Genomic DNA, 27,133 nt, shown 5'->3' with positions numbered 1-27,133 from the left:
GTATATATATGACGAACGAACATTCTAATCTAAAAGAAAGGGAGAGGGTAGGTAAATGTCGTGAAAGGTTACTGCGGGGTTAGTTCAGATAAGTCGGCGATTTTTTCACCTAACCGTTTTTAAAAGAGGGTTGTGTTTTAGCACGTAAGTACCTACCATTCATTGCCTCTGAGAGGTATTGTTTGAAAGTAGGTAGTGGATTACAAAACACGAGGCTTTAGATTTTTTTTTTTTTTTTTTATTCATTGCACTACACGCATACTTAGAAAATTGTAGAGGCAATAATCTTAATCGTAGCAAGGAACCATGGGAATTTATACATCTTTAATTTTGTTTTGTTAAGTCATTCATTTAAGTTAAGTAGGTAGGGACCTACTCCCAGTGACAATCACAATCAGTGGCATTCAACCACAAAATATAATTGAAAAAAAAACGCGTAGTCAGAGATTTTTTTTTTAAACAGTCGTTTGTTGCCGGAAGCCTCGTGCGTATCTCGTTATTCAAAACTGATCAATAGCCTTCCCAAAGCAACGGTCAAGGTTTTCTGAGCCCTACTGCTACACCTGCTCGACCTTCGACGGAGCGCCCTTTGCGAGGCCACGCGAAAGTACGAGGGTCCAAGGGCGATGCACAGAGCACTGTATGACGCCCACACAGAAATCATCTGGGAAATTAATTTTCTATATTTGCTTATTTTTTATTATTTAATCGAATCTGTGGGCTGATTACCACTCCGGCAGGACGGTCACGCTTTCCTTTGTCTCTCTTTAGTATTTTTTTAGGTACTGATTGATTTTTGCTATTAATTTTGTTCTTCGTAATTGTGAAACAGAATTATTTATACTTATGCATGCTTTGAAATAGGTTCATGTAGATTTTTTTTTCATGTAGGCTTTTACGAGATGTGAATTTAGTGTGTAAAGACAACAACAAAACCAACCCTTTGAGACTGAAACTTCAGATATTTTCTAACTTATTTTTAGTGCTTTCAGGCTGTTTCTTTAATCCTTCAATTTTAATCTACGGTTCCATATAATGGTTATATTCCACTCTAAGATTCCACTTAAAGGTAAAGGGTCAGGTCAAAAGTACCCGAAACCGCCGAGCTTGCATGAAGAGAGTTATGAATGTGGATGAAGCGAAGGAAGTATGCAGAGATCGTGGCAAGTGGAAAGAGGTAGTCTCTGCCTACCCCTCCGGGAAAGAGGCGCGATTTTATGTACCTATGTATGTACCAGCAGAGTGGAAACTCTGCTGGTAAATCAATAAAAACAGCAAAAATACATATTTTTATACGTAAGAGAAAATACAAATAATATTATTTTCAGTAAGACTTTAGGAGGCTTTGAACTGAAGGTTATCCAACCCTTGTACTATAAAAAAAACCTTATTGTCCAAGATAATTTCAGCGTTATTCTTGACTCTTTTCATCTAATACCGGGGTCAACGATATCATATTTACTTATTATAAAATAACCATGGTACAGAAGAATACTTGGTTTTTTTTTTGTGGATATTAGGCACCTAATTATTTTTAATTATTTATAAGTGAACTTTGTGCGCCCGGATATGATCAAAGCACCAAGAGGAGTGATACTCGTAATACCTCGGTGCACAAAAAATACTCAAGGCAAGAAAATTCGCCAATTGATCCTATCCTAATTTCAAATTATTATTGTAGAGTGATTTTTGAATCTGTTCAGATGTCCAAGCAAATAAAGTTTGAAAGTGTTTCACTAAAAAAGAAAAATTATGATTAAGTAAAAACTGAACAATAATAGAGAATAGACAATAATCTCGAGGTCAATTTTTACGGCGATTAGGATATACATACGGTTACATTTTAGGTTATTGTTCTTAGTACATTTCAATAGACTAGTTCGAGATTTAATAGGATCTCACATCTGTTTTCTAGATTCTTTTATATTCGGGCGACTGCTGAGAAAATTGATATTGTTTGCTAGTTTCGGCCTAGGGATCCACTCTCGTGGGGATTTGTTGAAATCTGATATTAGGGGAAGCGGGCAAACGCCGTCTCTTTTCAACCGTATCTTTTAATCAGGGTTGCCTGTATATTGGAACTTTCTTTCTTTTTATTAGACGAAAAAATTACAATCAAAAATTTTTTTATTCATTATGTTTATGGGACATTAAGTAGGTACGAACTTCACTCAATAATGGTAACATTTTTTGGTTGTTTGTTTGTGGACACGATTGTTATTTTCGCGGTTCTCCTGAGTACCTATCTAATTAGTCGTGATGAGTCTACTTAGAATTGGAATTAATATTACAAATGGGTTTAACATTTGACAGAAAGAGGCATCCAGGCCAATTTCATGTGGAAGTTTGCGCAAATAATTTCAATAGCTTATGCCTGGGTTCTGATTGCTTCCAATTTGGGATGGAACCCCAGATCTGGTTATACTTTTCCTCAGCCTTCATGTTCCTAATAAGAAGTTACCCAGATTCAGTTCTTTTTCAGTTTTAAATTTATTTTAAGTTTTTTCGTGGGGTTACGCTCTCGTGGTAATTTGTAGAAAGTAAGTCCCGTAGTTTTTAAATTTATTCGTTATAAAAAATACAAAAGAAAATATTTTCTGTTTATAATATCAGGTAACTAGTATGGATAAGATATAAAAACGGTAAATTTTTTTCACAATAAAAAAACATCAATATCTTTTCATTAATTTTATAATAGAGATTAGAAATGCTAGTGTCGAAACAACCTTCCATAGTCTAGTGACTTTTCATCCAGATATCCTAACTGGACAATGCCTTGAAAAGGTGAACTTCAAATTAGTAAATTGGACAATTCACGAATAAACTATTTTCAACGGTATATAGCGTCACAGACTGGCCCTTTAATTTAGCCGCCTTAACATCAAACCACAGTCTGCAAGACTCAAAGTGAATGCAAAATAACGATCAACTCCGAGAGTGCACGAGCTGACTTCGACCCTCGAAATTTATAAATACAGGCTGTATGGGAAATTATTCCTCAGTACCTTTCAAACCGAAGGCCGAGCGCACGCGTGTCGCGCAGCCGCGCCGCCTCAAATCGACAACATAACCAACAAGATTGTTATGAGAACAGCGATATTGAAACCCAAACAGTGAAATGCCAACCGACGTTATGTCAGCGACGTGTCGCGCCGAGCATTTCGGTCGAAGTTTAAAGCAGACCAGCAACGCTGAGGTCAAATCTGGGTTTCTTGTTCTTTTGGGCACCCGGGGGATGCGGCAAGACGTCCGAGTGGTGGTCTACAGAACCTCACTGGAGCACTTCGCGGTTATATACCCTAGAAAGAGACTGTCGAAGCCTATAGCGGTGATAAGCTTAAGGAACACGTCTTCAGACCGGGAGGACAGCGGCATTGTTGTCCGGCAGAAAGGTTACGACAACACAGTGATGGCAAAATTTCATTGTTCAGAGCGAGACGTGGAATCTTGGCTGTCGGCTTTTTCTTCAACGTCCTCGCCCCACTGCCACCCTCACGCATTGCCAGTGTTAATTGAAGCTGAGGAAAGTTAAACAGCAAATTACCTAACCGAGAAGTCGGTCTGTGAATCTGTGCTTGATATGTTACAAGTATGACTTCGGATAGAGGTCGTGTTTGTTTTGCGAGATGTGAGAAGTGAAAGCAAATTTTTTGCGCATGAAAGTACCTCGTAATCATTGTGTACGGGTTTAAAAGTGAGTGTTTTATTGAGTCGTGAGTGACTCATTGTTGATTTAGGGTTTCTAATTTCCCTCAATTTTGGTCAATAATCATGTCTTTTCCAAACTTCAAGTAAATTGTAATATTAAGTAAATATTGAATGAGCTTATAATAAGTATAACACCTAAACTGTTCATTTTATTAATTGTGTGTGTTTAAATGTAGTTACTCGAATGGTCTTGTTGAATTATAGAATAATTGATAATTAGAAATAGAAGAATTTGTCATAAATTGTATAATTGATTAGCTGCTGATACCTACATATTAAATTTGGTATTGAGAGTCGCTTTACCGGCTAAGAAGTTTCTTGAAATGTAAGCTTATTATATCTATCTTATTCTTCGAAATAAACAACCGATTATGTATTTATAAAATCAGATGTGTAACAAATGTTAGGTATGATATGTCTAAATATCACACTTACCATTTACAATAATCATTTTGTTGCATAAAACTAAAAATATTTAAGATTGTTTACTTAAATAATAAAAGGCTACAATTACGGACTAAGAAAAACTTTCTAGAGCGTGGCTATAACTACTTTATTTCTTAACGTTGTTGCTGAAACCAATTCGCAATAGGCACAACTAAATGAAAAATAGTACCAAATAGGACCTACCTTCTTAAATGTTATTACTGGACCATTAGGACGTAGTTCAAAACAAAACTATTTGAAAATTCATATTTTCCTATTTGACTTATAACAAAATTTTTAATATGAAGTAGTTGTAGAGTCAATTCAAAAATTCTTTATACTACCATTTAATAAATAATAGTATTTAATAAATTGCCCAATTAACTAGTAAGTAGTTTATTAGTTAGACAACTATTAATAACGTATTAACGTGTTTTTTTATAAAATATTTTTATCAACCGAATTTTTCTTTATTGAATTGGAATTATAACCATATTAGCTGAAAATCATGTAATAGAAATCTACAACAGTAGGTATACAGTTTCTTTCAAATTTATGTTCTAACAGTATTTCTCTCAGGTCCATGACAATCGTATATTTAAAATTGCTAAAATATTTCTTAAACAAGACATCATTGTGCTGTTATGAGAATATTTCGATTCCCATGATATTAAATGTGAGAAATAAAATATTTGTTTTTAATAGACTCGGGTGTCGATTCACGGATGTATATAACATAATTTTGTCTTACGAATAATAGTTATTAATGTTCAAAACATAGGTTATTTATATTATGTATTATCTTCTCTCTGCGGTTAACCTGAACGAAAGAGAGGGAAATTATGACATTAGACTTATCAACATACGTGAATAAGGTGTTTGTTTGTTGTTTTGTAATATCTTTATTGCAAAGAAATTTACAAAGTAACAAGAAAATAGTAAGTACATAGTTATAAAAGAAACAAATCACTCATCAAAGGTGAATTATTTTTATTTATTTACCTATATGGGTACTATATGAAATAAGGTATCTTTTCTCTCATGTCAGTGGCTGCACATCATATGCTTGCTTCAAAAGGATCACCACCTATGACTGAAATAGACGTTGCAGATAAATCATCTTTTGTACTTTGTTTGAGACAGCTGTAGAACGACAATCTGTGGTTCATTGTCTGCCCAAACAGCTGCCCTTATTCAAGAAAGCCCACATTTTTTGTTCTTTATACATTTACCCACACAAATGCGCAACCTTGTCAAAAACTTCCAAAGGTATATTTCATAAAGCTTGGCAATTGAATAGTTTCAAAAGTTTTAGAAATAACTTCGTTTGCATCCTACCTAACATATTTTATGATATAATAAGTGATCATTACACACTGATGAGAAATAACAAAAATGAAGTAAGTTTGTAATTTATAAGAACTACAATTCTTTTTTACAATACACATATAAAGAATTGTAGTTCTTATAAATTACAAACTTACTTCATTTTTGTTATTTCTCATCAGTGTGTAATGATCACTTATTATATCATAAAAATTACATAGAATTAAAGTTACTTCAGCTTCGCCAAAGCGTAAGTATAGAAGTATAGAGGAAACCGGGTAACAAACTATTCTGCTGTGTCAAGAAAATAAAATGCCAAAAAATTAACTTAGTAGGTATATTTATTTAATTAAAAAATCCAATGGGTTCATCATTTCCTTGTTTTTTTTTAAGTAAAAGTAAAGTCTCAGTCAGATCAGACAGTCTCACCTCACTGTAGAAGTGGCTAGAATGCGCATTTTGCTTATGATCCTGGATTGGGGTTTTTACACGAAGCCGCTCCTGTCTGATCTCCGCAACCTCAGCAGGGGAACCAACTCTTATGTTTATCGCCTCAAGGAAGATCATGATTATACACATCGCCTGAATGTGCAATAATTTGTCATGATTTTATTCCTACACATACTATATTCCTACAGTAGTAATTTTTAGGTTTAAAGAGGTAAAACCTGTTACTAAGCCTCCACTGTCTGTTCGTCTGTCACCAGGGTGTAAGTACTAAGTAAATTTTTAGTATTTGCTTTCATAGTGGCAAGTTGGCAACGGCAATACAAAACTTGTGGAAATTTCAGGAGCTATTACGGTTCAATCGTACCTACCTCATAAACCGTAATAGCTAGAAAGCAGAAATTTCCATACTGCTATTTTGAAACCAAGAATTAATCTTTTTTTGTGCCAAATAAGTCCTAAGGGAAATAACCCTTCAGAGTATGACGTCAACTATTATTTCTTCTTAAAATTTACTGAATACTAGCTGTCGTCCGAAGCTTCGCTCTAGTGCATTTTTTTCTAAAAAGGTAAGTATGTAACGTAAAGTTGACCTCGATAGGTAGCGCGGTTTAGCCGCGACCGATTTTCGCATTTATGAAATTTTTTTAGAATTATAATTAGGAGCACATAAATGTGATATTATTATGACGTATTGATTGTCTTAGTTTTAGTGAAATTTGTATTTTATCTAATTAATTTAATAAACTGAAAATCTATCTACTTTGTAGTTTAATATCCTTCTACCTTTTGCCCGCCTGAAAAGTACACAATGTCCTTCTCCGTACTTCACACTATGTGAAGGCAAAATTACGTGAAGTTTGGTTCAGTGGTTTTTAATGCCACATTTGCCCGTATGTAGGTAATATTATACCAAAATATTGTATGCCAAAACCGTTATGCCGAAGAAGAATGGGCAAAATAAATTATGCGATAACAAGCCGCCCTGTTGAAAAAAAACCCTGCGGGTGTGAGAGCATAAAGCCTAGCCTTGGTCTAACTAAAAAAGAAAGTGGTTTAATTTGAAAGAAAATTTAATCAAAGGAAGTAGGAATGCTAACAACCCAATTATTACAAATCCGCCCATATCGATTAAAACGCGCAAATTTGCTTATCGCTTTTATATCTACATAGTAACTTTTATTGCCAACTAGCCTCAACCCGCAACTTCGCACGAGTGGAATATTGATCATTTGGCGAACATGTTGATGTCGAAAACTAATCGTCGTATCATGACGGAAGATTATAAGACAGTAATTACGAAAAAATATTTTTATACTAAGTAATATTACAAAATGGTTATGTATTTATTGTTTGTACTTATCGTCCAATCTTCTGGAATACAAAACCGACCATGAAATTTCTTTCACCGTTAGAAAGGTTCATTACCTGTAGGTTTTCTATGTCGTGTATTTACCACCAGCGAAACCGTGGCGGCTGCTAGTTTGTTTACGATGTTATAAATATAAAATCTGAACTTCAGTAATTGCATGCCGAAAGGTAAAATGTAGCGGTACTATTTATATGTATATAACATCCCTTGTGTTACCTACATTTGCAATAAATAATTTGAATTTGAATTTGAAATATTAGGTAATATTTATTACTTGAGATGTTATATATAAAATAATAAACATTAATTTTTAGTCAGTTCGTATGCACAAACATAAATGGTTTACAGTTAAATTATACCTAGGTATTCGTAATACTAAACCTGTGGTTTTACCGTAAATCCTACAAAGCGGTAACGCCACGTCATCCACATACAAATCTGCTAACAATCAATTAAGTGAAACTGAAAATTCTAGTCCAAAACATGTCGATTAACAGACCGAAAAGGCCGCGAGAACCTACCACAATGAGGCCATTCACAAACATCGTTACAATTCTCCTAGTGCTGGTATTCATATCGGCTTTTTATTTGGTTATTTCATTTAAACCCCTAACTAAGGAAGAGCAAATCGAACGTTACAACAAAATGAATCAAGATGTGGAACCATTTAGGAGGAATATAAGTGAGTGTGCGCGTCAGGTCAAAGCGTCGAGAACAGATGTCGAGCATTTCTTGAAGAGAATCCCACAACCAACATTACAGGGGAAGTGTTTCGTTGCATGTATATTAAAACGTAATTCTATTATAAAGAAGAACAAAATTGACGCTGAAAATCTTTTAAACGCAAACAAAGCTGTGTACGGTGAAGATGAAGAAGTGATGAACCGTTTGAAATCCGCTGTTCAAGAATGTATTCAAGTTGTTGATGGTATATTTGAAATTTGCGAATACGCGTCTATGTTTAATGACTGTATGCATATGAAAATGGAACATATTTTGGATAAAGTAATGATGGAGCGGCGAATGGAAGCACTGGGGCAGATGAGCGCTAGTGACGACGATTGGTCTGTGGAAGAGGAGGAAATACTAAGACTAGCAAAAGACGAACTGTAGAGAGATTCATTAATTAATGTGAGCCGATAAAGTCTAATTTTGCATACCCGATTGTATTTGTATCTGTTTTTTTAATTTTAAAACTAGTTTTCCCTTTGCGGTAGGTTTATTATAAGTTTGTAAATAAATATATTGGATAAATCCGAAAAAATGCGCTAGACATAAGACCGAGACTAAAAAACTAAGTTCAAGACTTGTATAATTCAAAGAGAAGCCATACCTTTCAGTCTCATAAAGGCTGTTGGCTCTGTCTCTCCGTATCTAAGGGATAAAGACGTGAATACATATTTGTGTGTACTTTTAAATAAGCTAGGTACAGCTTTTGCCCAGAACATCGAGGATATTTCATAATAGCAACGTCGTTTGACCAAGGCAACACCAGATAGTTTGTCTGGTTTATAAATTAATGTCTGTGGTCTGGTGGTCACTCCACATGGCCATGGTCTTTGGTTTTCAGTTTTCATAAGGTCTTCACGAGGGTTATAAGAGTTTGATTGAACAATAGTGAGGTTATTAGTGTTTTTTTATCGATATTTAATTTTTGCCTATTCGATTCTCTTACCTATTGTACTGAACAAACACAAACAACAAACCTAAAGAAAGCTATTTTATTTAATAAAAACAATTTCTCCTTAAATTGTATGAAATGAACTATGGTATGATGGATTTACGACTCTAATTCTCACAAATATGAGCTATACGTACTTCCTATTTCTTTTACCGTCTTTATTGCCATATATATTGTTTGAGTTGTTTTAGAAAATTAATAAGAAAAAAAGAGAAATCGTAAATAATACGTTTGTACCACGATTACTCGGCCGATTTTGATGACTGAAACAAGCTTTGATGGACTCCAAATGTCACTCTTTTATACATCGCCATTAAAGGGACCTAACGAATTATTTTAGAACGTTGAAACCTTAACAAAAACCGTCTCTCTGCGAACTCAACTGTCGTCTCTTCTATCCTGTCAGTTCTGTCCCGCATTATTGACGTCAGTAAAGCACTTATTCATAGTGTGCAACCACATGCAGTGCCTTGTTGTTTCCAGCTCTTACTGCTTACGGTTGCTTACTTCAGTCAGAAAGCGTTCATATTTCAAATGGGAATGCATAAGTTTAGTTTATATATGTAGGTAGTACACAAAGAATCTTAAATAGTATCATTACTATCGGTAAATGTATCGATACACACTGCTGATTTATTATTATTTAACTATCGACTAATGTCATGTGAGTGGCAACACCATAGTAATAATTAATGATTTTTGGTTTTGGTAGATTCCTTCCTTTCCGGATTTTGATTTTCTGGACGAGTTACAATTCTATTTGTTTGTTTGATTAAAATCAATGTAGGGGGGTTTTAAATTATTAAAGTACTGCAAGGGGAATGCAATCACTACGTTACGTCTAGTTTTTATCATGAATATTTACATTGAGAAGCCTTTGGAAAAAATGGTGAGTACCGTCTCATCGAAACCTTAACCCCATTTTCAATAATCACCCGAATTTTTTATCCGTAGACTACCTTGGTAGAATGGTACATACATACATAAAATCACACCTCTTGCCCGAAGGGGTAGGCAGAGACTACCTCTTTCCACTAGCCACTATCTCTGCATACTGCCTTCGCTTCATCCACATTCATAACTCTCTTCATGCAAGCTCGGCGGTTTCGGGTACTCTTGATCTGACCCTTTACCAGGACGTCCTTAATTTGATCAAGATACGTTCGTCAAGTCTTCCCACTCCGACCTTTCCCTCTACACTCTCCTTGTATATCTGCTTAGTCAACGTGCTTTCATTCATCCTCTCCACATGACCAAACCATCTTAACATACCCTTGAAAAGGTAGAATGGTCTTGAAAATTAATGTTTTAATTTGTATCAAATGCTAGAAACCATACCCCCTGGTATTGAACCAAGCAAGTGGTGAATTTTTAGATTTTGTCGACGCTATATGTAACCTAAAATAAAATAAAATGTAGATAGCATAGAGCAGCTGCAAGAAAAAAGAAAGACACATTTCCTATCAAAGTTTTTAAAAAGCTTTTCATGTTTTTTTAAGTATCCAATGCTTTTGATGAGGGAAGGTTACCTATTCCTCTCCCTTGGCATGTTAATTCCAGTTAGTTACATGCTTACCTCTGGAGAGGAGCCCATAGTGTGTGTTGTGAAGTCAATTTTTTTACTCTGTCTTTTAACCATAATTCTGGGTGGGTAAGCTAGGTTTCAAATTCAAATATTTATTTGCATAATATGAACAACAAGGTCTAAAATTTATATAACAGATCTTCATTATACCCCTTCGGATATTACAAACATTTAAATGTATGTATATTAGAAAAATAAAATATATAAAACTAAATTTTAGGAAGGTACATAGTATCTCAAAATATTTTTATTTAAAGGAGATAGTATATTTATTTTTATTCAGAAAACTTACTTGCTATGTTTATTGTGACAGTCACTAAGCTAAATAACTTTAGAGCCATTTTCAAATGTTCACTTCTTCATTAACTTATAACTAGCTGGCCCAAGACTATTGATTTGATTTTGCAATTCAAATCAGTAGTTCTTGAGATTAGCATGTTTAAACAAACAGACAAACTCTTCAGCTTTATAATATTAGTATAGATGTGTTTGTTCCAAAGACAAAATACTTGTTATCATGGCTAAATCGCTTGCGGAGGGAGCCATAATAATAAAAAGTAAAGGCAAATATATAATATTATGAGTTAAAACCTGACACCCAATACAGGATTATGGTCAGAAGGCCCACTCTGGTCTCTTTCCCAGAAAGGTGAGAATGTATTCGGGATTAATGCCAAGAGGAAAAAGTATATTAGGTATAATAACTAAACCATAAAAAGTTGAGCACATTTCATGATTTCTGTTGATTTAATAAATTTACATACATACATAAAATCACGCCTCTTTCCCAGAGGGGTAGGCAGAGACTACCTCTTTCCACTTGCCACAATCTCTGCATACTTCCTTTGCTTCATCCACATTCATAACTCTCTTCATGCAAGCTTGGCGGTTTCGGGTACTCTTGACCTGACCCTTTACCAGGACGTCCTTAATTTGATCAAGATACATTTGTCTAGGTCTTCCCACTCTGACTTGACTTTTATTAAATTTACACTATTTAATTTTGATTCTAAAGCCACTGTTACTGAAACTGCTAAAATCTATAAAATGAACTACATATAATATCCAAGGGGCACATTTTACAATATGTATATAAGAAGCCTATTATTGATATAGAATTTTTATTTTCCTCTATTTCATTTTTTTTATTTAAAGAGTGACATTGTACACGTACAAGCTGTGCACGGTTTTGCTTTTGTGGGAATTTCAGGATAAAAAAGTATTTATTATGTTCTTGGTAACATTTTATCCATGAACTAAATCTGTTCAAGTAGATTTTGTGTAAAAGAGTAACAAACATCCACACATCTTAACAAATTTTACATATTTCTAATATTAGTTGAAAACTGTAGCTTCTATTATTTTATTTACCTATATTTATTTGGTACAAAATTATTCAATACTTCTTTTTTTTATTTTCAGAGTCCCGGAGATGGGAAAATTTTAAACATGTGTACACATGCACATCATCATATTGGTATACCATAACACTGTATGGCATGAGATAACAAAAGATATGACATACTTATATTCACGTCTATATCCTTTGTGGGGTAGACAAAGCATTGGAAGACTGAAAGATCACATTCAGCTATAAAAAAATAAAAACAAAGCTCAAAAAGACCAATATTGAATTACCTGTATTTATTTTTGGCTGACTGACTTGTGTTCAAAGATGGTTCAACCAACAGCTATGAAGTGAAAAATATATGAAAAGAGAGTACCAACTCCACTAAATGCATGTTGTGTCCACCAGCATAGCAAGTTCGCCAACATGTGCACTCGAATTTGTATAAAGAAATATTGTATGGTTCAACCAATGACCAAAATTTAAGAACACATACATAGGTATATTGCAGAAGAAATAACCCATGAGAGGTATAGATCAGTAAAGAATAAATAAATTTTTGAAGATGATTTGTCACTGAATCATTTGTGATCCCAATATTGCAAGTGAAAAAAAAAGAAATGGAAGGATTATGAGGGGTGAAGATAAAATTTGACAGTGAAATGATAAGAATTGCAAATCAATTCACACTTAAGCAGAAAAAAAGATCAGTTCCAAGCTATATAAAGACATCTTTTGCACTAATAAACTATAGATGAATATGCTGATTCCTTAAGTCTTCTTTTACGATATTCATTTGAAAGAGACAGAGTGTTGTTTTCTATTGTACCAGGAACCACACTGCTCATGTTGGATCTTGCTAAATGAAAAAGTATTTATTTGGTTATAATGAAACTTACTACAGCTTCTAAAGGCCAAGTGAAGTAGAACTGGCAGAATAAACTACACCTTATTAATCAACGGCGTCAATTCGCAAACATAGATTTTATTCTACTGATTTATAGCAGACTTGGCATAGCATATGTTTAAAGAAAGCATACTGTGAAGGAAGAGCATCATGCTTCAGAGAACTATTACACTAATAGTGGTTTAAAACATTCGCTTTGAATTGTACTAATTATAAATAATACAGGTATTAAATGCGCATGAAATGTACTTTTATTTTATTTCGGACATTTTGAATCATGAATCATTTTGATCATTGTAACATGATTTGTAACGTCCAAAACAAAATAAAGCTATGTTACTTGCGCGTTTAATAACAGTATTATTTATAAATAGTAATTATTTCAATTTGCAAAACTGGAAGGGGAAGTCTGATTTATAGTTGGATGTGTATTTGGAACTCTTCTTCTTAGTCAGTCTCTCATTGCAATCATGACTTGAGTTTGTTGACTGATTGTTCATATGTTAGGATTAACAGTTTGGTGTAATGTGGTGATGGATTGGTTTATATATATAATTGTTGATAACGCTAAATCGCGCAATTAAAGATTTCGCGGCTCCGACGACGTTAAGTCGGAGGTTGTATTTGTGCTCATTGCTGGCGGAAGATCTTCGATTTCGTTTGTCGAGCCAGAATCATCGCTCCCGCTACAGACTCGTATCTGGTTTAAATAACGTTGAGCTCAGGCCTCTAGGTTGTTCCTCTTCTTCTTCTTTCTTCCGCGGTCCTTTTTTTCATGGAGTGATTGGATATCTCGTTTGTATTTGGAACTCTTTGGTTTGATTAGGCCTAGAAAAAAAAGTGAAATGTTAGAATCTGTCTAGCAAGTGGTGGCACAATTAAACCCGCGGAAAATTTAAAAACCATTTAGTTTTTAACAAAAAATGAAATATCAATTTGAGAGTCTGTCTAGTGGGTCATCTCACAAAATAATAAAAAGTATCAAATTGATATTTCTTAGTAATTCAGTTTTAACAGCTAAATGTTTTTTAAATGCCCCGGTCTTGGAGTGCCACGTCTCGCTAGACAGACTATTAGTTTTATTGAGCTTGTATTGATGTGCGATCCAGTAAACTGGTAGTTTGTTCAAAAAGAAAGTTATACTTGAGATAACTTTTGCTATGACATCTGACTTACACTGGTTCGTAAAGAAAACACTTTTTGATAGGCAACGTACTGGCCAGCGGAGTAGGTGCACAACTTGAATTATTGTTGTGTAGTTAGTATCATAGGTGGAAGAGTTGGCCGTTGCACTTTCACACATTGCAATTGTGGCATTTCCTGCATGTCAGTCAAGAACTGACAAAGTTCCCTGAACTGAACTCTCTTAATTCCTTTTGCTGCAAAAACTTGTTGGTGGTGTAGTGTTAGATGACATCCCTTTTCGTCCATGTTTTAAAGGCGTTCCGGATGGTTGGAAATATTTAACTCATCGTAAATGCCTTTTAGGGCTTGCTTTATGAGCAGTTAACATGAAATCTGTATTATTCACTTGCGATTTCTCATATTTCTCACGCAACATAAGTAGAGACAGCAATTTTCGTATGGTACGTCTTCGCTGGGAGTTCGCCAGTCACTGGTTTGACACGTCAGTTCTTATCATGTTCTTAAAAAAATCAGAGCAGTTAACATAAAATCTGTATTATTCACTTACGATTTGTCATATTTCTCATAATGTAAGTAGAGGCAGCAATTTTCGTATGGTACGTCTTCGATGGGAGTTCGCCAGCCACTGGTTTGACTGGCGTCAGTTCTTATCATGTTCTTAAAAAAATCAGAGCAGTTAACATGAAATCTGTATTATTCACTTATGATTTCTCATATTTCTCACACAACATAAGTAGACAGCAATTTTCGTATGGTACGTCTTCGATGGGAGTTCGCCAGCCACTGGTTTGACTGGCGTCAGTTCTTATCATGTTCTTAAAAAAACAGAGCAGTTAACATAAAATCTGTATTATTCACTTACGATTTCTCATATTTCTCACACAACATAAGTAGAGACAGCAATTTTCGTATGGTACGTCTTCGATGGGAGTTCGCCAGCCACTGGTTTGACACGTCAGTTCTTATCATGTTCTTACAAAAATCAGCAGTTAACATGAAATCTGTATTATTCACTTACGATTTCTCATATTTCTCACACAACATAAGTAGACAGCAATTTTCGTATGGTACGTCTTCGATGGGAGTTCGCCAGTCACTGGTTTGACACGTCAGTTCTTAAAAAAATCAGAGCAGTTAACATGAAATCTGTATTATTCACTTACGATTTCTCATATTTCTCACAACATAAGTAGAGACAGCAATTTTCGTATGGTACGTCTTCGATAGGAGTTCGCCAGTCACTGGGTTGACTGGCGTCAGTTATTATCATGTTAAAAAAATCAGAGCAGTTAACATGAAATCTGTATTATTGACTTACGATTTCTCATATTTCTCACACAAGTAGAGACAGCAATTTTCGTATGGTACGTCTTCGATGGGAGTTCGCCAGCCACTGGTTTGAATGGCATCAGTTCTAATCATGTTCTTAAAAAATCAGAGCAGTTAACATGAAATCTGTATTATTGACTTACGATTTCTCATATTTCTCACACAACATAAGAAGAGACAGCAATTTTCGTATGGTACGTCTTCGATGGGAGTTCGCCAGTCACTGGGTTGACTGGCGTCAGTTATTATCATGTTAAAAAAATCAGAGCAGTTAACATAAAATCTGTATTATTGACTTACGATTTCTCATATTTCTCACACAACATAAGTAGAGACAGCAATTTTCGTATGGTACGTCTTCGATGGGAGTTCGCCAGCCACTGGTTTGACTGGCGTCAGTTCTTATCATGTTCTTGAAAAAAATCAGAGCAGTTAACATGAAATCTGTATTATTCACTTACGATTTCTCATATTTTTCACACAACATAAGTAGACAGCAATTTTCGTATGGTACGTCTTCTATGGGAGTTCGCCAGCCACTGGTTTGACGCGTCACTTCTTATCATGTTCTTGAAAAAAATCAGAGAAGTTAACATGAAATCTGTATTATTCACTTACGATTTCTCATATTTATCACACAACATAAGTAGACAGCAATTTTCGTATGGTACGTCTTCGATGGGAGTTCGCCAGCCACTGGTTTAACTGGCGTCAGTTCTTATCATGTTCTTGAAAAAAATCAGAACAGTTAACATGAAATCTGTATTATTCACTTACGATTTCTCATATTTATCACACAACATAAGTAGACAGCAATTTTCGTATGGTACGTCTTCGATGGGAGTTCGCCAGTCACTGGGTTGACTGGCGTCAGTTATTATCATGTTAAAAAAATCAGAGCAGTTAACATGAAATCTGTATTATTGACTTCCGATTTCTCATATTTCTCACACAACATAAGTAGAGACAGCAATTTTCGTATGGTACGTCTTCGATGGGAGTTCGCCAGCCACTGGTTTGACTGGCGTCAGTTCTTATCATGTTCTTAAAAAATCAGAGCAGTTAACATGAAATCTGTATTATTCACTTACTATTTCCCATATTTCTCACAATGTAAGTAGAGACAGTGATTTTCGTATGGTACGTCTTTGATGGGAGTTCGCCAGTCACTGGTTTGACTGGCGTCAGTTCTAATCATGTTCTTAAAAAAAATCAGAGCAGTTAACACGAAATCTGTATTATTCACTTACGATTTCTCATATTTCTCAAACAACATAAGTAAACAGCAATTTTCGTATGGTACGTCTTCGATGGGAGTTCGCCAGCCACTGGTTTAACTGGCGTCAGTTCTTATCATGTTCTTAAAAAATCAGAGCAGTTAACATGAAATCTGTATTATTCACTTACGATTTCTCATATTTCTCAAACAACATTAGTAGACAGCAATTTTCGTATGGTACGTCTTTGATGGGAGTTCGCCAGCCACTGGTTTGACTGGCGTCAGTTCTTATCATGTTCTTAAAAAATCAGAGCAGTTAACATGAAATCTGTATTATTCACTTACGATTTCTCATATTTCTCAAACAACATAAGTAAACAGCAATTTTCGTATGGTACGTCTTCGATGGGAGTTCGCCAGCCACTGGTTTAACTGGCGTCAGTTCTTATCATGTTCTTAAAAAATCAGAGCAGTTAACATGAAATCTGTATTATTCACTTACGATTTCTCATATTTCTCAAACAACATTAGTAGACAGCAATTTTCGTATGGTACGTCTTCGATGGGAGTTCGCCAGCCACTGGTTTGACTGGCGTCAGTTCTTATCATGTTCTTAAAAAATCAGAGCAGTTAACATGAAATCTGTATTATTCACTAACGATTTCTCATATTTCTCACACAACATAAGTAGAGACAGCAATTTTCGTATGGTACGTCTTCGATGGGAGTTCGCCAGCCACTGGTTTAACTGGCGTCAGTTCTTATCATGTTCTTAAAAAATCAGAGCAGTTAACATGAAATCTGTATTATTCACTTACGATTTCTCATATTTCTCAAACAACATTAGTAGACAGCAATTTTCGTATGGTACGTCTTCGATGGGAGTTCGCCAGCCACTGGTTTGACTGGCGTCAGTTCTTATCATGTTCTTAAAAAATCAGAGCAGTTAACATGAAATCTGTATTATTCACTTACTATTTCCCATATTTCTCACAATGTAAGTAGAGACAGTGATTTTCGTATGGTACGTCTTTGATGGGAGTTCGCCAGCCACTGGTTTGACTGGCGTCAGTTCTTATCATGTTCTTAAAAAATCAGAGCAGTTAACATGAAATCTGTATTATTCACTTACGATTTCTCATATTTCTCAAACAACATAAGTAGACAGCAATTTTCGTATGGTACGTCTTCGATGGGAGTTCGCCAGCCACTGGTTTAACTGGCGTCAGTTCTTATCATGTTCTTAAAAAATCAGAGCAGTTAACATGAAATCTGTATTATTCACTTACGATTTTTCATATTTCTCAAACAACATTAGTAGACAGCAATTTTCGTATGGTACGTCTTCGATGGGAGTTCGCCAGCCACTGGTTTGACTGGCGTCAGTTCTTATCATGTTCTTAAAAAATCAGAGCAGTTAACATGAAATCTGTATTATTCACTTACGATTTCTCATATTTCTCACACAACATAAGTAGAGACAGCAATTTTCGTATGGTACGTCTTCGATGGGAGTTCGCCAGCCACTGGTTTGACGCGTCAGTTCTTGTCATGTTCTTAAAAAAATCAGATCAGTTAACATGAAATCTGTATTATTCACTTACGATTTCTCATATTTCTCACACAACATGAGTAGACAGCAATTTTCGTATGGTACGTCTTCGATGGGAGTTCGCCAGCCACTGGTTTGACTGGCGTCAGTTCTTATCATGTTCATAAAAAAAACAGAGCAGTTAACATGAAATCTGTATTATTTACTTACGATTTCTCATATTTCTCACACAACATAAGTAGACAGCAATTTTCGTATGGTACGTCTTCGATGGGAGTTCGCCAGCCACTGGTTTGACTGGCGTCAGTTCTTATCATGTTCTTGAAAAAAATCAGAGCAGTTAACATGAAATCTGTATTATTCACTTACGATTTCTCATATTTCTCATACAACATAAGTAGAGACAGCAATTTTCGTATGGTACGTCTTCGATGGGAGTTCGCCAGTCACTGGTTTGACACGTCAGTTCTTATCATGTTCTTAAAAAAATCAGAGCAGTTTACATGAAATCTGTATTATTCACTTACGATTTCTCATATTTCTCACACAACATAAGTAGAGACAGCAATTTTCGTATGGTACGTCTTCGATGGGAGTTCGCCAGCCACTGGTTTGACACGTCAGTTTTTATCATGTTCTTAAAAAATCAGAGCAGTTAACATGATATCTGTATTATTCACTTACGATTTCTCATATTTCTCACACAACATAAGTAGAGACAGCAATTTTCGCATGGTACGTCTTCGATGGGAGTTCGCCAGCCACTGGTTTGACACGTCAGTTCTTATCATGTTCTTAAAAAAATCAGCAGTTAACATGAAATCTGTATTATTGACTTCCGATTTCTCATATTTCTCACACAACATAAGTAGAGACAGCAATTTTCGTATGGTACGTCTTCGATGGGAGTTCGCCAGCCACTGGTTTGACACGTCAGTTCATATCGAGGGGTGAAAGGCTATTTGGTTTAAGCGACATTTTTGCAACTTTACAGGAGACCTATTTAAAGTTCCAATTTTGGGAAAAAAATTCATAACAAAAAATCTTCTTGAGCTATTTTAATGGGGTAAACTTAATTGAAATTCAATTAAATCAATTGAGTTATTGATGCTATTACCAAATAAAACGGAGCTTTAACCCTTCAGCTGCGGCGGCTATACGCAAACTGCGCACCTCGTCTGCGGCGTTCAAGCGCCGCGGCGGACGGGCGCGCAGTGTCTTAGATTTTGTTGTATATCTGTATATAATTATTTGGGACCTACCCAAAAATTTATTTTTTTTAAAGATATATAAATGAAGAATCATATGCAATAAATTTTGATGCGAAAAAACACTTGCGTTTATTATATTTAGGTCACTGAATTCAAAACTTACCGAAAAATTATCCATTGTAAATATTTTACTGATTTTGCAATTTACATCTTTCATATATTCTGTTTTTGTTTACTATTCCACAAAGTCCAATAATTGAGGAATTTAATGGTGCCAAAAAGTTATTATGTCCCAAGTAAAATTCTCTAAAATCGTCTTCACAAATAATCCAGTAAGAATCACGATTTCGCCATTTTGCAACTTCTACAACGCAAACTTTATACTTCTATTACCATGAAAATATTGAAATGTAGATTTATTTGAGGCATTGTAATCGTAAATAATGTATTTGGCTTCACAAAACAACAAGTAAAATGTATCTAAATGTCTTAAAATAGTATATTTCTACTAAAAACTGAAAACTTACCTAGAAAACTATCATTTTTTCAATTGGCTCGTTCATTCACTTACATTTGTCTTTGCTCAACTGTAAGGGCAGTGTGGCAAACACGAAAAATTGTAGTTTCGTTTTTATATCAGACATATATAGCTTGCCTAGAGAAAATGAGCGAAAAACCATAGCCAAAAACTAGAAAAATGTATGTCTGTGTGCGTGACTTGTTTGCCTTGCTTGTCTGCTGATGGCCGTATCTGGACAAAATGGCGGCATGTGGTTAACGCCTAACTGCTGATGGCCGTATCCGTCCACTGTCAATGTTTGTCTAACTGCTTTAGGTCGGATCTGGGCATATCTACAGGATGTTTGTTTTTAGTTGTGCACGTTAGTAATTTGGAAAAGAGTGTCTTGTAAAAATAAAAATAAAATGTTGATTAAAATGTTTCTTTTATTGGAATACAAAAATGTACAATGTTTATTGGTTTCCACTACTCTAAACCTATTCAATTCATAGTACATACTAGTAATTATTTTTACCAATGATTCATAGTACATACTAGGAATTATTTTTACCAATGAAAAAATAAAAATAAAATTACAATTTTGTAAAAATAATTACTGAACTGTTTTTGATAAGTTTTTTTTTTCAATAAATCTATAATGATAAGAACTATGTAATATATAAAGACTTATTGAAAAAAAATACTTTCATCAAAATCGGTTCAGTAATTTTTGAGATAGGGAATAGTGTTGAAGTCGGTTGTTTTGTAAAAAAAAATACTTATTTTTAATGAATTATGAATTCAAATTAAACAAAAAAATTTTGCGTAGGAATCGAAATTTTAGATTCCCATCATTTCACTTTACTGATAACAACAACGTTTTAAAAGGGTGTTATTTAAACAGTCTGCAGAATATTCATATGCAAAAAAGTTTACACAAATTCAGAAGCGCAAGTGAAGAATAGGATAACAGAAGAATAGGCACCAAACTGCACTGCAGCAGTGTCTCTAAATGACGTCAACTTAAATTTTAAACAAAGCATGTTTGGACTCAAAACACGCATGCGTTCGATCGAGCTCAAGCCGACTGTAACCAAACTCAAACGTTTATTCAGAAAATAGGCCTTTGTAGGCACTTTTTTACGTCAAATTACATGTAAAAATTATCGATTTAGATAAATTAAATAGATATGTATTCAAAACTCAAATTTAAAATTATTAATTCTTTCAAAGCTAAAGACTACTAGCGCTTCGTAACCGACCACTGCAAGAGAAGAAACGCCGAAAGAAACTCTTTTCAACAGTATTGGTCGCCTACTCGCCTGAAGGGCTTTGAATTTTTTTTTTTTTTATTTTATTTGTATATTCATTCTATGTATCTTATAACCCGTAGACCAAACCAGTGCAGTCCTAAGAAAGAAGGGATCAAAGAGAAAAAAGTATTTTTAAACAATAATCCTAATATTAATATTTAAAAATAAAATAATGTATACATAAATAGATAAACACCCAAGATCAGAAGTCAATATGAAAAAGATAATTTACCAACTTGACCTGACTGGGGATCGAACCCGAGACCTGGAAGTAGCAGTCTGGTGTGTTGACTACTACATCACACATTTTATATAAATATATAACTAATATAAATAAATAGATAATATTTAATTATATATTTTATATATATGTAACTACAGAAGTAATTTACAAACTATAGATTTTCTAAAGTATGATACTCAAGCCAACATTGGCCAACACAAATATACACCGTGCAATGACTGCACGCGATGTTACATTTTTGCCTGCATCTAACACAACGTCCCCTCTTAAATTTATCTTGTTTTTTGGTTCGCTCCTCGGTCACCTCATTATGAACAGGGAAATGATTAAAATCCCTGTTCAGCCTGCTACAGGTGGGGATGGGGACCTGGCGCGAACGTGAGGAGACGTTTTGTCCGAATTCTAAGCAGAGCTCTTCAGCAAGCTTGAAACGAAATTGGCGGTGAGTCATTTTTTTATGCTGGCCAATGTTAGCACAATATATAATATATGCATTTAAAATAGATATATTTAAAAGACGTCTAAAAACTTTAATATACCATTTGATTCCCCTCTTTCTTTCTAATAAATACATGCTTAGCTTTTGATCTTTGAGATCGACGCCTCCCATGTATTTATTATATTCATGGACCACGACTGGTTTGGAGCAGGGTTGGCCAGCCCTGTGCCCTGGAGCCATATCTGTTTTGTGGTAAGTAGATACAGTGGTGACAAGCTTCACATCTTTCCATGCTATGACGGATACATCACCACAGTGTCTACTTACCACACTACCCCTAGCCATCCTTTTATCCTGCAAATTTTGGATTTCTACGGGCGTGTCTTTTCGGCGACGGTTCAGAGTACCGACTACGTCAGTTTTATGTTTTTTTAGAAATTGGGTCAGAGGAACAGAATTATAAAAATTGTCCATGAACAGGGTATATCCCTTGCCTAAATAGTTCTTGAAAAGCTCAAGGACTATTTTGGCAGTGGATGTAGTAAACCCGTAAACCGTTTCTGCAGTTGTCGTGCCTTTGCCGGCATACAAAATTAAATTTACTACGTATCCAGTTACGGCCTCACAGAGTTCATAACTTTTGATACCGAATCGAGCTGCTTTGGAACGAATGCATTGTTTCCAGCTTAAATGACCCTTCCAAAGCAGCAACGATTCGTCTATCGATACTTCTCTGTGAGGCACGTAAATGGACTGGAATTTTTTATTTAAATAATCTATAATAGGTTTTATTTTAGCTATTTTCTTATCACGCCCCTGTACATGTATGTTGTTGTTATCAGTAAAGTGCAAAAATTTTAAGAGCATTACGTAATGATCCCTTGACATCAGTTTTCGAAACTCCGGCATACCCATCACACCCGTCATCCAATATTCCTCTAACCTACTTCTTACACATATTGACATAAATATCATCACACCTATAAGCCTATATAGTTCGGAAACCGAAGTTTCCACCCAGTCGTTCATGCGAGATTTACTTGGCATGGAGTCTCCGGTTTCAAAGAAACCGGTTATTGTTTCCCAAGCGTAATGATTCGTTTCGTGGACAATAGAATCCATCAGAGGCTGGTCCCAAATTTGAGTAAACAAGCCTAAAGGACTTGTTCCCTCAATTTTAGGACCAGCTTCTTCGTTGAAGTCCTCCCTGACCCCTCTAAATTCGTTAAAATCAGATGACCAAGTCAATGGCTCCTCACTAACTTCATCTTCAATAAAATCGTCATCTGATTCCAACATCTGCTGTAACTGATCGAGAGTCAATTCTTCCTCGGCATCCTCATCACTTCCAGAGTCGATGGCTAATTCTTCAGCCAGCTCAGGATCCAGTATGTCTTCATCCTATTAAAAAAACCAAACCCTAAACCACATGCAAGCATACACACAAACATAACAAAAGCGGGTATTGTTAGAGATGCCAACCACAATATTTTTATAAAAAGGAATAATTAGTGTATCCCAACGATGAACAGGAATAGAGATTCCTGTTCATTTTTATTCAATTAACTTTCAATATATTCATGCCATATTGCCAATTTCGCTGAATTACGTTATTGAGCATACACCAAACACCTTTATATCAATGAAGTTACAATACATTCATACCGCATTGCCAATTTTAGCAGAATTGTGTTATTGAAGCACAAACCAAACACCCTTAGTTACATTACCTTAGTTACTGGATGGACTAGATTTCTATCAGATAGTCCGGTGCACGATGAGAGCGGCAATAAATAAAAATCCCTTTCTCAATGCAAGTAATTTATACTTTCAAAGAGTGTTATGAAAATGAAACTTACAGGTTCTCGGCCAAAAAGATTACGCGGCTGACCTTTCGTACGTTCCTCTGGTACCTAAAAAATAATTATTTTGTAAATAACATTGCATGTTGTGATAATAGGTAATATTTTGTTTCGATAATCCTTACAATAGACATCAATAAGTGAGCAATAAGTTAGTATACATCTCGACATATTATTATCTTGGTAGTTAAAAAAAAGTTGAACATCTACTAAAGTTATCAAAAAAAAGAAAACCATTCTTACAGCAGCTACTTTTTCGCCGCCATGGACCAACTCATCCACGATCTCTATGGCTTCGCCTTCCACAGATAAATTTTGGGGCCGCCAAGGCTGTAATAAAATATACGAAATAATCAGTTTTTGTTTTTAAAGTAAAAGGGAAAGTTAACAAAACTGGAAAATAACATACTCTAATCCTCCCTGATCCAGATGTCTCCAAGACTACATCTCTGCCCCGAATAAGGGATCCCTGAGGAGTTCTAGTCACCTCCAAGCCGACAAACATGCTTCTGGAAGTACTTGGGGTTTGGGGTTCCATTTTAATCTGTCAATAAAATAAAATTATTAGCATGTATTCAAACCAGACATCGATGTCATCAGAAAGTGCTCACGGAGACAAAACTAACGAGCTAAAACACAGCGCGATACGAGTTACCGGAGCGTAGATCCTGTATACCACCTTCCGACTGCATCATCAGACCCTCGATGTCACTTCATCAGAAAGTGCTCACGGAGACAAAACTAACGAGCTAAAACACAGCGCGATACGAGTTACCGGAGCATAGATCCTGTATACTGTATACCACCTTCCGACTGCATCATCAGACCCTCGATGTCACTTCATCAGAAAGTGCTCACGGAGACAAAACTAACGAGCTAAAACACAGCGCGATACGAGTTACCGGAGCGTAGATCCTGTATACTGTATACCACCTTCCGACTGCATCATCAGACCCTCGATGTCACTTCATCAGAAAGTGCTCACTGAGACAAAACTGACGAGCTAAAACACAGCGCGATACGAGTTACCGGAGCGTAGATCCTGTATACCACCTTCCGACTGCATCATCAGACCCTCGATGTCACTTCATCAGAAAGTGCTCACGGAGACAAAACTAACGAGCTAAAACACAGCGCGATACGAGTTACCGGAGCATAGATCCTGTATACCACCTTCCGACTGCATCATCAGACCCTCGATGTCACTTCATCAGAAAGTGCTCACTGAGACAAAACTGACGAGCTAAAACACAGCGCGATACGAGTTACCGGAGCGTAGATCCTGTATACCACCTTCCGACTGCATCATCAGACCCTCGATGTCACTTCATCAGAAAGTGCTCACGGAGACAAAACTAACGAGCTAAAACACAGCGCGATACGAGTTACCGGAGCGTAGATCCTGTATACCATCTCCCAACTATCATGACATCATGTCATCAAAACCAAACGACATTTTGACTAAAACCAATAAAATAAATTTCGTAGATTTAGTTTCAATCAATGAATAAATCACAGAGGCTTTTGAAAGCATGCTGTATATTAGCGTCGCGATACAATACACAGACAGTGTACGACACAAGTAAGATGGCGGACATAGTGCGTATGTGTGCGTGTAACGGATTCTCAGTCTTGAAAAATATAAGATATTTACAAAATCCATGTATTTATTGTAAAAAAGTTAGTGTATTTCAATAGTATAATAAATTTACTATCTAAAACCAATTATATCCATTACAGAGGTATTGGATATAATGCATAAACTAACACGAAAGAAATATGTAACACACTCCATCTACTTTTGAAAAAGCTAAAATCCTTCTTTTTTTACTAAATCTATAAACTTTTACACGTAATTGCTTCGAAAGTAACTATATAATAACGAAATAAAAACATTTACATACCTGTTTGTAATTACAGCCAAAAAAGACGAGTTTTCTCACACGTTCTTCAGTCACTTTGCAACACAACGAAGTCACAATTTGAAATGACTTGGTTAGCTAAATGAACGGATGAAATTCATATTTGACAGTTGTCTATGACGGCTTCATTCGTTAGAAATACATTTCAAATAATAAAACACCTTATTTCTTGTTATTAGATATTATATTTGTGTAAAAACTACGACGAGTGCATTTGGACGGATCCGGAACAAAGCATTCCTAGTACATGCCCGGATACGGCCTAAAGCTTACGAAGGGTTAATCGCAAAGATAAATGTCGCTTAATACAAATGGCCCTAAGCTCTTATTTTTCAGAGTATGGAAGAAAGATTTAAGTGACTATGCAGTTAATTTTTAGAGTGAGCCAAAAAGCATGAAGTGATATAGCCCAAAATTAATAGTACCCAGCCATTTATCTTAAGTGACAATCAAGTTTTAAACGACTGACCATCTAATTAACTTATGTGCCATATAATAATGAAAATATATCGTTTGATGTTACATTTTTTTAAGTCTAACACTATCAATGGCTATTGAAACAACCCGCATAAATTTCAATCATTGAACATTTCAGATGCTTACGTTGAATAAATAAAAAATACACACAACATAATATTATTTAAAGTATTTACTTAGAATAATAATAAAGTACAACAGTCTCTATGTGGGAACAATGATATTTATTCACTTTTTAGTCTTAAACAACGACGATATGTTTTGTGTAGCTGTCATGTAAAATCAGTCTCAAAGTAGGAATATCAACTATAATTAGTTATTTATTCAGTTTTACGTGAGATTGGTCTTCCATAAACCTTTCCTACTAAAACAACTAAAAAAAGTTCTAAAATCTCCAATATCATAATCTATTTTTTTAATAAAAACTCAAACTAATCATTCTTATCAACAAATAAAGTTTTATTGACAAAAAAATATAAATTTAATAAAGGTTTTTTTTTGTAGATTTTTTTTTGTTATTGTATTAATTACTAGCTGTGCCTGCGACTTCGCTTGGAATAGTTATTTTGAGCATGATTGAAGCCCTCATGGGTGAATAATTTTCCCCGTTTTTTTCACATATTTCATTATTTCTTTGCTCCTTATAGTAGCAGCGTGATGTTATATTGCCTAAAGCCTTCCTCGATAAATGGTCTATTCAACACAAAAATAATTTTTCAATTCGAATTAGTAGTTCCTGAGATTAGCGGGTTCAAACAAATAAACAAACAAACTCTTCAGCTTTATAATATAAGTAGGTATAGATAAGACACAGGCATTGCTTGATAATAATTACAATACAATAAAAAATCACGCATTTACTTATTTCTTCAACTGTATCCTCTATGTCCGTATGCAGTAGAACATCCTTGGAATTGCAGTGTTGCAGGTTTAAGTATTCCTTATGAGATATCTTGGGTATAACCCCAGCGTCGCACAAATTCTTTAGATCCAAGTATTTGGCTTTGGTAATCGGTAAACTGGAATTATATCTACGACTGACAACTTTAGGTTTCGCAATAATTTGTATTACTTCTTCCGAAGCATTATCTTCCATTGAAAATTTTACTTTCATCTGATT

At 35.1% G+C, this 27,133-nt stretch overlaps 4 protein-coding genes across 6 annotated transcripts in view; 3 read left to right on the top strand and 1 right to left on the bottom strand.

Annotated features, from left to right (window-relative positions):
* Window positions 1-3,019: 3,019 nt before the first annotated feature.
* On the top strand, window positions 3,020-4,005 carry LOC132903102 (uncharacterized). Its single transcript, XM_060950431.1, has one exon. It carries the CDS (start codon window positions 3,119-3,121, stop codon window positions 3,530-3,532), a length of 414 nt encoding a protein of 137 aa, XP_060806414.1. The 5' UTR covers window positions 3,020-3,118; the 3' UTR covers window positions 3,533-4,005.
* Window positions 4,006-7,762: 3,757 nt separating this feature from the next.
* LOC106137215 (uncharacterized) lies at window positions 7,763-8,392 on the top strand. The gene has a single exon (XM_013338013.2). It carries the CDS (start codon window positions 7,763-7,765, stop codon window positions 8,390-8,392), a length of 630 nt encoding a protein of 209 aa, XP_013193467.2.
* A 1,259-nt stretch (window positions 8,393-9,651) lies between these two features.
* The window catches only part of LOC106137222 (uncharacterized), a 97,074-nt gene continuing 79,592 nt past the window's right edge, over window positions 9,652-27,133 (top strand). The window contains exon 1 of the mRNA XM_060950430.1: window positions 9,652-9,849. Within this exon, the coding sequence (XP_060806413.1) occupies window positions 9,814-9,849 (36 nt within the window). The 5' untranslated portion in view covers window positions 9,652-9,813. The remainder of the gene's footprint in view (window positions 9,850-27,133) is intronic.
* Window positions 21,022-25,815, bottom strand: LOC132903093 (piggyBac transposable element-derived protein 4-like). 3 transcript variants are annotated; one of them, XM_060950421.1, is made up of 4 exons: window positions 25,519-25,815; window positions 24,024-24,158; window positions 23,858-23,944; window positions 21,022-23,665 (listed from the first exon to the last, which is right to left on the bottom strand). In XM_060950421.1, exon 4 carries the CDS (start codon window positions 23,049-23,051, stop codon window positions 21,465-21,467), a length of 1,587 nt encoding a protein of 528 aa, XP_060806404.1. In that variant the 5' UTR covers window positions 23,052-23,665; window positions 23,858-23,944; window positions 24,024-24,158; window positions 25,519-25,815; the 3' UTR covers window positions 21,022-21,464. The 3 variants fall into 3 exon arrangements, with proteins under 3 accessions (XP_060806404.1, XP_060806403.1, XP_060806405.1); XM_060950420.1 differs by lacking the exon at window positions 25,519-25,815 and having other exon boundaries at window positions 24,024-24,428; XM_060950422.1 differs by lacking the exon at window positions 25,519-25,815 and having other exon boundaries at window positions 21,022-23,944; window positions 24,024-24,476.

Source organism: Amyelois transitella, chromosome 21 (assembly GCF_032362555.1).
Source record: "Amyelois transitella isolate CPQ chromosome 21, ilAmyTran1.1, whole genome shotgun sequence".
Taxonomy (NCBI): domain Eukaryota; kingdom Metazoa; phylum Arthropoda; class Insecta; order Lepidoptera; family Pyralidae; genus Amyelois; species Amyelois transitella.
The sequence above is the reverse complement of the archived record's forward strand: the minus strand, read 5'-3'. Positions and strand labels throughout refer to the sequence as shown.